Below are 11,913 nucleotides of genomic sequence, written 5' to 3' on the forward strand. Positions count from 1 at the left end.
ATGTTTTCCATAGACTGATTAGTCATCAAGAAATGTATATTAAGGGGCCCCTGAGTGGCTCAGTTGGCTAGGTGTGCAATTCTTAATTCCAGCTCAGGTCATGATCTAAGGGTCATGATATTGAGTCTGTGCTTATGATTCTCTCCCTCTTCCCCCTCCACCCAAACTACTGGCTCATGCTCTCTCTCTCTCTCTCAAAAAAAAAAAAAAAAAAATGTGTGTTAAAATCTGTTAGAATTTATTTTGCATTCCTAACAGCAAAGCATATTTAGAAAATAGGAAGCCAAGTTCTTCTATTTTATTTATTACAGCCCACTAAAGATAATCAGCGAGAGAATACTGTATGCTATTTCAATTACATTTATTTTTATCTTATTAGCAGGAATATTGATTCTTCAAGGAAGTGGCTCACATTCCATTTTACAGTGACCTGAAATAAATGATAAGCATTCAGTTATTAATCCCAATGGGTAATTTGCTTGTGAATTACTTTTTTTTAATAATGAAGATCACTTCAAAAGTAAATCTGGTTCAAGGACTGGGAAGTTTTCCACTCAAGAAGACTGAGTAGGTGCAGGAAAGATGGCAGAGGCCTTTAGTGGTAGATAGTAGCTGAAAGTTTTTTCTTTCCTAAAACAGCCCTCTTGGTCCTAATGTAATCTGTAATCTACATTCCTTCAATTCATCCAGTTACTTTGTTCTTGATAGGAGATGACAGGGGCTTCTATTATAATGAGATAATTCAACTTTTAGGATTAATTAAAATGTGACCATCAGAAGCTAGGTTTGAGGTTTTAATATTAATTAGAAAAACACATGATTTTCTAAGGAATAGGCTGAAGTCTGCCTTAGACCCTAGATCCAAAAGTTAGTTTATTGTGATATCCTCTTTGGTTGAAATTTTACTTCTTTTAGACCTCTGACTTAGTGCAAATATGCACAAATGTTGATGATAGTAGAAAACATTTTAAGAGTTAGAAATCTTTTAGTAAAAAAGGAAAGGACTTATTTCATAGCAAATGAGGTTTTTAAACTTCTCTGCCCCCTTGATCATAGAAAGACTCAAGTACCTCTAAATAGAGACCTAACAATGTCTACCAGAGAAAAAGATTGAAACAAATTATAACTTAAAGGGGTAAGTGGGAACATTGTAACATACTTTTTTCTTGGAATAATATAATTCACAGACAACTTAAAAATATGCTTTGTATTGGACATACTTACCACCTATTTCATGTTAAATTGTAGTGGAACTTTTCTTTCTTTACTGTCCATTAGGAGGAGGGACATTGAAAGGTATTGGGAAAGGAGGACAATATCTCCACCATGGAAATCTTGGATCCAGGAATGGTGGATATGGGCCAAATGGGCCATAAAACGGTGAAGGTGATTCATTGCTTCCACTGGCCTGTTGAAAGAAATTAAAAAGTCTTGTTTTACTCTTTATGACTAAAAGAGGGAAAATAGCCTTTTAATGTGGGTCTTCACTTTTAAGTAGAGGTTTTAGAAATTCTGGGATCATTTACCTTTTCTACACATACAATAAATAGAGATTAGTTAATTTGCATCATTTTAGAAAATTTTAGGAAATTACTTAGAGATACCCATATCTTTGTATTTTTCTACTCATAGCCCAGTTTTCCTGAAAACCACTTTTAACGTTAAGACCAAGAGGGAGGGGGATTGATGAGGTGACATCAGATCTCTCCCTTTGCTTTTATATAAGATCTTTACCCAAACCCTGTATTAGATACAGTCTCCTCGTCATCTCTTTTCATTCTTTCCTCTTTCCCGCTCTGTCTTCTGTCTTTATCCCTATTAGTTTTGGTATCCTTAACACTGTTTATAGTTTTGACCCCAAAACAATGCTTCCTTCCATATAGAAGATTTCTAGGAGTACAAATGAATCCCTAAACAAGAACCTCCCTCTTCAAATTTTATTTTCCTTTTCTTAAAAATTTTTGATTAACTGTTTAGACCAAAATAATCCTTTAGTGAATTTGTCACTGGTGGGATGATCAGAGCTGGTCCACATCTCCTAATTCTTAGGTTTTTTTTTTTTTGTTTTTTTTTTAAACTTTATTTATTTGACAGACAGAAATCACAAGTAGGCAGAGAAGCAGGCAGAGAGAGAGAGGAGGAAGCAGGCTCCCCGCTGAGCAGAGAGCCCGATGCGGGGCTCGATCCCAGGTCCCAGGACGCTGGGATCATGACCTGAGCCGAAGGCAGAGGCTTTAACCCACTGAGCCACCCAGGTGCCCCTAATTCTTAGGTTTTAAGTATTATTTTTATATTTTTACTTTTTCTAGAATGAGTTTTGTAGAGTTAAGCAGAGTGGAGGCATGAACAATTATGAGCCTCTATTGGGTTAAATAATTTTAACAAAAATATAAAAACCCTGTTATCACAGAGTGATTCAAGTTTTAGTTTGGGTCCCACTCTTACCTGAGATGCTGATAAAATTCCCTTTTTACAAACAAAGATCAAATTCTTGAAGTTTATTCTGTGTAGTGCTAATAATACCTAAACTCTTTAAGGTTTCCTCTAGAATTTGAGAAGGTTGGATAAAGGAATTTAAACCACAGTTATGGATATTTTACATGGAAATCTTATATGGAAAAAGAGAAAATGTAACTTACACTTCGTTCTTCTCTTTCCTGGTTTTCAGAGACCTAAAACTCAAACAGTGAAATTAGTTCAACTCATGGTGATAAAACATGCAAACTGAGAAATAGATGTCTTATGTGTGAAGGAAATAATTTATCTACTACCTAAGATTATTTTATACTATCCATTTTTTAAAATCTAGAGTCTGAGTGTCCAGAAAATATCATAGTAATCATTTTTCTGCAGAGTGTCAGTATATTTTCTAAATGATTAAAATTCACTACTACAAGCTATATGAAATTGAAGTGAGCACTGAACAATATATGATTTACAGTATTTTCTAGAATATCATGTTAAAGGGGCAGACATCAGGCATGTTTATAAAGTAGAAATACAGCATGTGGAGGAAAAAAATCCTTAAGATTCATGAATTAGAAAAAAAATCATAAATACTCTGGAATATAGAAATGGATACTTACCGGGAAACCAGCAGTTACTGCCAAGATGACTGCAATCAGAAGGAGAACTTTCATCTTACTCAGAAACATCCTAGAAGTTGGAGAAGACCAAATATTAGCGTAACTTTGGAAGATCCAGTTCTAGTACAGATTATGTTCTAACAACTCCTTGGCTTAGGTAAATTTCTTAATCTTAGGGTATCAATCTATTTATTAATGGAGTACATTGTTATTTGGATAAAATCAAAGGTACTTTGCAACTTTATAACTATGTTACATGAATCCTTTTAAAAATACATTTGCATATCATTTCAGAATAATCTCTTTATATGGTAATAGTAGTTTCTGGAATGAAATACAGCCTCAGGGTATACAGAGAATGGTAGTGTGGGGGTAAACAGTTAATTACTGAGCTCAGGAAGTTCAAAACAATGTAACAATGACTATGAAATTAACTTAGGTCACACAAATTTGATTTGGTTCTCAGGCAACTCCCAAAATTCCATGCTGTTTAGAGGGACCTATTTTTGACATTTGGGAAAGGACATTTCAAAGCATTTCATTTTATATTTTAATTTTGATTGTAGCCTCTTTATCTTATGATACAAATTGTTATAATGTACTAGTTATAATTGCTAGTAAATTTTTGAGAAAAATAGCGAAATTATTTCTACAATTTTAGGTCAACACATTATAAAGTTTTCCGAAGATTATTTAATTTAAACTTTTACATTTAGGAAAATGTCAATTGCCCATGTTATTATTATTATCTTGGGGTGTTTCAAGGTGATTAATGGAGATTCTGGGGGGATTTAATCACCTCCTGATGCTTCCTAAATATCTATGAGACAGAAAAATAAAATATAAAAGAAAAATTATAATCAAGTTTTGAACCCTGTCTTTATTTTAGTTCATATTAATCAAAAATCAAATTGGGATTTAAAAAAATACCATATGAATATTATGATTATAATAAGATAGAGGATTAAATTCCAGTAAAGCTCAAAATTCTATAGAAAGACTGGCAGAATAGGCAATTTTACACACACACACACACACACACTCCTCACAGACATAAACACACACAGAGCATATCTTCTCAGCCTGAAGCATTGTACTAGATGCTGTCAGGGGTCAAATGATAAAGCATAATACTCCAAATGATTATTTAATTACTAAGTTGACAAATTCAGCAACCATTGTGTACAGTTTCAGTAATTTTAATTTTGACTTTTTTTTTTTTCATTTTATTTCTTTTCAGTGTTCTAGAATTCATTGTTTATGCACCACACCCAGTGCTCCATGCAATATGTGCCCTCCTTAATACCCTCCATCACGCTCACCCAACCCATCTCCCTCCCCTCCAAAACCCTCAGTTTCTCAGAGTCCACAATCTCTCATGGTTTGTCTCCCCCTCCAATTTCCCCCAACTCACTTCTCCTCTCCATATCCCAGTGTCCTCCGTTACAGGACATGTCTGTCTGTCTGTCTGTCTATCTACGTACCTGTCATCTATCCTAGTTCACAATATTTTAGAGCTCTCTTACCTCTCAGACGTTGCAACCAGTTCCTTCTCTTGGATATCTTGTAAGAAACAGGCAGTGTCTGGCACCAGAATATTACAGCTATTATATATACTCAGAAGTGAATGGAATGGAGAAGTTTGTGGCTTGAAGGCTTCTCCCTGGGATCAGTTATTAATCAGTTGAATCATCAGCTATCACAATGTGTTGAAATTGAGAAATAAGCAACATTTACAGTTTCATCGAAACTTTAGATGAGTGACTACCAGATAATCTATCTGTGGTTTCTTTTCAAATTTTATTCGTGTATATTCAGAGCTTTTTGTTTCACACGATGTTGCCCCATGCTCTTATTTTTTAAAAACTTATTTTAATTTCCATAATTAAAAATATTTTGGAAACATCCTATTGGCATTGATTATGACCTATTGGAAAACGTATTTGGTAGTATAATTTTAAGAAAATAAAGAGTATTAAGGAACACCTGGATTGCCTCAGTTAGTTAAACATCTGACTCTTGATTTCGGCTGAGGCCATGATCTCGGGGTCGTGGGATCGGGCCCCACATCCGCTATGCTGAGTGTGGAGCCTGCTTAAGATTCTTTCTCCGTCTCCTGCCTCTCCCCTGCTCGCTCGCAAATAAATAAATCTTTTAAAAAATAAAGTGACTATAGGGGCGCCTGGGTGGCTCAGTGGGTTAAAGCCTCTGCCTTCGGCTCGGGTCATGGTCTCAGGGTCCTGGGATCGAGCCCAGCGTCGGGCTCTCTGCTCCGCGGGGAGCCTGCTTCCTCCTCTCTCTCTGCCTGCCTCTCTGCCTACTTGTGATCTCTGTCTGTCAAATAAATAAAATTTAAAAAAAAACACAAAAATTAAAAAAAATGTGACTATAAAAATAATTATCTCTGGAACTGGTAATGAAGTGAAATGAAATTTATAAAAGTCATCATGGTGTCTGACTTCACAAATGATGGTTTCACAAACATCAGAGAAGCTTTGAGTAAGTGAGACCTATTCCTGCCACACATCCTCAAGGTTCCATAGATAATTACGTTCTTCAGCTAATGTAAAGGCATATGAAAACACATTACATAGTAATTGGAACCAGATTAGGGGCTTAATATGTTAAGTCTGAATGTAAGTAGTGGAATTTTGAAACTGAGCAGTATCAGGAGGGAATGATTGTTCTTTCTGATCAGTGATCTAATTTCACCCTCCACACCAACCCACCAGGCTCTGACAAGCTGTAATTCTGGATGAATTCAGGCCATAGAAGCACTCTTACTTTCATGTGTTAAATCTTACGTTCAAACGACTAGAATCTAATAAACAGAAAATAGCTCTGCCTAAAAAAGCAAAAATGATATATACAAAAATTTCTTCTGCAATGTCTTCAGCATGTGGTTGTCTTTCAAAGGGCAGGGGTAACCAGGGAAGAGCATCTAGGATGTTTTGCTTAGAAAGAGGTTGTGAGTGGCTTTCAGAAGCTGGACAGGTTGGGGACACCTGGGTGGCTCAGTGGGTTAAAGCCTCTGCCTTTGGCTCAGGTCATGATCCCCTGGGATCCAGCCCCGAATCAGACTTTCTGCTTAGCAGGGAGCCTGCTTCATCCTCTCTCTCTGCCTACTTGTAATCTCTGTCTGTCAAATAAATAAATAAATAAATCTTTTAAAAAAAAAAGGTTTAAAAAAAAGCTGGACAGGTTATCATAAGAAAGAGAGCTTAGGCTTATTTATTTATTTTGGGGGGTATCAGATTGCAGAAGAAAATGAATATATCAAGATATTAATATGAAAACAACCAAAATATCCATTGATGGATGAAAGAATTCAGAAGATGTGATTTGTGTGTGTGTGTACACACACACACACACACACACAATGGAAACTACTCGGCCACAAAAATAAATGAACTCTTGTATGGATGGACCTTGAGGGTATTATTCTGATACAAGTTAGGCATAGAAAGACAAATACCTGTGATTTCACATATATGTGGAATCTAAAAAACAAGCAACAAACAAAATAAAATCAAACAGAAGCAGAGAACAGCTTGGGGATTGCCAGAGAGGAGTGGCATTGGAGGGTGGGCAGAACGGGAGAAGGGGTTCAAGAGGCACAAACCTCTAGTCATAAATAAGTAATGGGAATGTAATGTATAGCATAGTGACTACAGTCAATAATATTGCACGGTATATTACATAACTTAATATGGTGATGGGGAAGCTAGGCTTACTGTGGTGATTCGTTTGCAGTAATACAAATATCAAATCATTAGATTTTATACCTGAAACTAGTATGTCAATTATACTTCAAAAAATATTAAAAATAATCTGTAAGGAAAAACATCTTGAAAGTTAAAAAGACCTTTCTATCTCCAGGTGTTCAAGGAGATGCTGAGTAACTATAGGCTGTGGTGTAGGAAGCAGAGATTTTGGAATGGTTAGATGACCTCTCCTGTACCTTTTCAATTATAACACTCAGACTGGGTGGTAAGTGGAGATGAAAATACCTACGGGAACAGGTTTAGGAGTTAATGCAATAAAAAAAGCCCCTAGGCTTATTCTCATTAAAGGATTAGAATTAGTGGTAGGGAAATGCCCATTTTACGCCACCCTATGGGAAGACTTATCAATGGATTAACTCAGTAAGAAGCAGAGATACCTACTTCCACATCTTGTGGCTGACAAAGTTTGTAGAAATTCAATCTATACACATTTTTTAGGCGTTTCTCTTCTCTCTCTCTTTTTTTGTCATTGAAACCGTAAGAAATGACTATAAGAAATAACCTCTAATAGACTTGCATACATATTCGGTACTCAGGAAGAATTTTTTATTTGAAAAAAGACTGTGATATTTTCCTTCTAAGAGAAAGGATGCAGATAAATCTGAGTTATCTTCAAAGCATTAAGTGTTATATATTCAGCTTGAAGTGTCCTTAGTGACCGTGATTCCTGCAAAAGAATTAGAATCCTATTGTCAAATGTTGTAGAATCTCAGTGGTTGTCAATTCCACAATCTGCATGGCACACATAACTTTCAGTTGTTAAAAAGGAAGGTGGTCATAGAGTTCTCATGCCTGAAGACAGCACCAACAAGTGCCAGAGTCATGGCCAGACAGCCCTGTGACCACCATACTATTCCTTGGCGTGGGCCTCGCTTACCATGGCACTAATTATATGCTTAAGAAATACTTATTGAGTGAACAAATTAGGCTTATTAGAAGTTGCTTTGGATACTTCTTTGTGCTCTTTTTCAGTCATAACAGCTTGAAACTCAAAAGCTGAAAAGCTCCATTAACTGTCCCCAAACTCATGAGACATGATTTTATCAGCATAATTTGAATTTTATACCAAATTCTATGGATAATTTGATATTTTTCACATGACTCAAATGATGGAAATTGCCATATTTGAAATATATTACAAAAAAAATATGTAGCCATTCTGCCTTCAAAATACGTTACCTTATTTTCCTCAGAATCAAACCAATTTTGGTTAAATACAAAATTTTAAAATGAATGACTTCCTTCTATGAACTATTACATTTTTCCTAAAATGTTTGAATAGAACCTAAATATTTTGATGCAAATTATGGTTTACAGTGCTGCTACCCTGTCTGTGTTACACAGAGCTCTGTAGATACTGCCTGTGGTTTCTCCTAATAGACATTTCCCCCAACACATGCTTTTCATGCAGAGATTAAGAAAGTGTCCTGTAGAATCACGAATCCAGGATCTGAATCATGCTCTTCCAATTACTTAACTTGGGCAAATCAGTTAACCTTTTATAACCACCCATTTATTCAGTATTAAAAAACATTAACAACATTTTTCCTGTTTGTCTCCTAGCTTTAAAAATTTAAATAAAAATCATGTTTTCTTTGTGGCAGCATATTGAAATCAAAAGTTTTGAATTTGAACCGCTAGTTTCCTTCAGGTGTATATCTGATCACCATGTTCATGGTCCAGAATTTCAAGTTTTTTCCCCCTTTATTTTTCTCTCTGAATTATTAAAATATAAAAAGCCTTTTGTATTTAAGAGAGGTTCTAATAACACTAAGTTCTAAGGGATATAGTATAATTAGAAAATGTTCTATTCGTTTACAGTATTTAAGGTAACATTGTCAGAAAATGCTGATGTGTTGGAAGCTGACAAATGCTTTATATAAATACATTATATTCATCATAGTCCTATAGGATAAACTCTGTAATTATCCCCATTTTACAGATGAGGAAAGTGCAGCTTGGAAAGTTAGATTTCAAAAAAAGAAAGAAAACAAAAAGAAAAAAGAAAAAGTTACTTAACGCAAATCTAGTAAACTGTGGAACTGGAATGAAGAGTTGTTTCCTAACCATAACACAAGTAACAGGAAATGAATTAGGGGAAAAATCCACTTAGTGAATTACAAGGTGGCTATAGAGATTTTAAATAGTTATATAATCTGTAATTTAATTAATTAATTAATTAAATATATATTTATTTAAATATTTCATTTATTTATCAGAGAGAGTGAACTTGCAGGAAGAGTGGCAGGCAGAAGAGAAGCAGGCTCCCTGCTGAGCAGAAAGCCCAGTGTGGGACTCAATCCCAGGACCCTGGGTCATACCTGAGCCGAAGGCAGAGCCACCCAGGTGCCCCTAATCTGTAATTTTAAAAACTGTTTTTATATCAGAAGAGGTTATATGCCAACCCCTTTGGACATTAGGCTACAACAGAAAACAAAGATAGTCTTTTAATTTTATGTACTTAAAAGTATAACTGTATGTTCAAAAAGATAACTTTGATATGGGCAAGGGAAGTTTTGAATCAGCCACAAAAATAATTTTTATAATTGGACACCTTTGAAGGCAAATGTTAAACTGTTTTTAAGATATAGCAAATATACATAATTCTTAATGGAAATTGATGATAATCAAAATGTGTTGATGGCATTTTCATGTCTTATTTTTTGAGAAAATAAGTAAACAAGGCTGCTCATCTGCTGGCTTTTGCCATTTAAGGTATGAAATTATCGATGGAGGAAATTAGGTTGTGTTCAAACTAAGTTATAGTCATTAATTTACTAATTTATTAAGCATTTGTTTTGCTGTAACAACAAATCAGGCACTGTGGAAGTCACAGGCACTCTGTGGTACTCGGTAGCTTACTAGAGCTTAAGCTTACCAGCTTACTAGAGCTAGTAAGCTTACTAGAGCTTACAGCTTGTTAGACAAAATATAAGTAAATAGAATTTATAAATGAAATGACTAAGGTAATATGGATATTGTAGAACTACAGAACAGGGACCCCAGGCTAATGTAAATGATTTATGAAAGAGTAAACCAGAAAAAGTAAAGACCTAAGTGATATAATATTAGCCAAATGAAAAGAAGGAAAAGTAATATTCCAGGAAGAGGGAACAGAGTGTGAAATTTTAGATATCAGGGGCTCATGGCATATTTTATGAAATGTAAAGGAGTTTATTTTGGTTGGAATATAATGATCAAAGTGTTTATGACTGATATATTAGCAGGACCAAATAATAGGAACCTTTAAGCCAATTAAGAGAGTTTGGTGTTTAAGCAGAGACCAGTGGGAAGGTGTTGCATGGTTTTAAGCAAAGGCATAACATGATAGAGGTTCCTTTTTTGAATGAACACTCTGTTTTAGGGGGAACTAATATGGAGGTGGTGATATATTAATCCTCATAAGAGATGAGCATGGCCCTCAGGAAGGTAGAGACAGTAAAAATAAAGATATTCAAAGATATTTATGATGGAAAATCTGAAGAATATGAACTTTACCTTCTGTGGCAGAAAAGTTTATATTGAACTAAACCTCCTCCTAATACAATTATATAAACTCTGGACATAATATGAAAAACAATAGTTGGAAAGCATTGGTGAGTGACCAAAGCAGGTAGAAACTTAAGGAAATTACACTCTTCCAAGAAAGATTGAATATACATTTATATCACTTTTCCCTTATAGACACTCTTCATCTGCAGGGTGTGGGGTTGGAGGCTTCCTGAGTAAGGAAGTGATAGTCTCTGAGATAAGAGAGAAGGGAGTTTGGGGATGCCAAAGTGGGGAAGTCCCATAAGGGAGGGAATATCTGATGTGGAATCCTCAAAATATGTATATAAAGTCTTCCTCAATTCTTGGCTGACTACTAAAATATGCCTATGCAAAGCAAGACATCAAGGATCCCAGGGAAAAACAATAGCTGGAAATTTAAAGAGCAGAGTAGAGATTTCAGCAACTTCCTATTGTGGTGGAGACTGAGTTAGGAATTAAAAGTTCCATTACTTAGAGGAGCTTGATAAATATCATAAGTTTTGTATTCAGATACTGTAAGGGCAAGCCGTAGGTGTAAAGACCATCTTGATGGGACTTAGTTTTGCCCTAGCACTGAAGATAAAAGTGAAATGAATATATGAATGTTAAAAAAAAAAAAAGCCTCCACTAAACCACTGTAGATCCTCCACTGTATTAACTATATTGGCACAAAATTCATTCTTCAAGGGAATATAACAAAAGGTAGAGCTTCTACTATGTATCATTTACAAAGTCAACATAAAATGAAAAGATTACTAAACATGCAGAAAAAATCCAAATTATATTACTTAGAGTTTTCCAGAGAAATTGAACCAGATAATATATCTCTTTTCTGTATCTACAGTAGATCCTCAATCAACATGGGTTTGAGTGCGTGGGTCCACTTAACTGTGGATTATTTTAATAGCAAAGTACTGTAAATGTATTTTCTCTTCCGTATGGTTTTCTTAATAACATTTTCTTTTCTGTTGTTTATTGTAAAAATACAATAAATAATACGTAAAACATACAAAATATGCCCTACTTATGTTATCAGTAAGGCTTCTGGTCAACAGTAGGTTATCAGTAGTTAAGTTTTTGGAGAGCCAAATCATATATGAATTTTTACTGTGGGTAGGGTTGACACCCCAACCCTCATGTTGTTCAGGAATCAACTGTGTATCTAAATCTATATATCTTTAATGAGAATTATTATGAGAAATTGACTCAAGTCCCACAATCTATCATCTGTAAGCTGGAGACTCAGGACTGCAGTGGTATAATTCAGTTTCAGTCCAAAGGCCTGAGAATGAAGAGAAGGCATGGTAGAAGTCCCAGTTCAAGAAGCCAAAGATGAAATGAGATGTCCCAGTTCAAGGAGTGAGGCAGGAAAAAGGGGGAAATTCCTTTTCCTTCTGTCTTTTGTTCTATTCAGGCCCTCAGTGACTTGGATGCTGCCTACCTACATTGGGCGAGGTAATCTACTTCACGGAGTCTACCAATTTAAATGCTAATTTCATTCAAAAACATCT

At 35.2% G+C, this 11,913-nt stretch overlaps 1 protein-coding gene across 1 annotated transcript; it reads right to left on the reverse strand.

The window, feature by feature from the left end:
• Positions 1-396: 396 nt before the first annotated feature.
• On the reverse strand, positions 397-3,155 carry LOC123932075 (follicular dendritic cell secreted protein). The gene is made up of 4 exons (XM_045989723.1): positions 3,087-3,155; positions 2,640-2,672; positions 1,225-1,408; positions 397-430 (listed from the first exon to the last, which is right to left on the reverse strand). The coding sequence occupies exons 1-3, from the start codon at positions 3,153-3,155 to the stop codon at positions 1,265-1,267; spliced, it is 246 nt and encodes an 81-aa protein (XP_045845679.1). The 3' UTR covers positions 397-430; positions 1,225-1,264.
• Between the last annotated feature and the right edge of the window lie 8,758 nt (positions 3,156-11,913).

Source organism: Meles meles, chromosome 2 (assembly GCF_922984935.1).
Source record: "Meles meles chromosome 2, mMelMel3.1 paternal haplotype, whole genome shotgun sequence".
Taxonomy (NCBI): Eukaryota; Metazoa; Chordata; class Mammalia; order Carnivora; family Mustelidae; genus Meles; species Meles meles.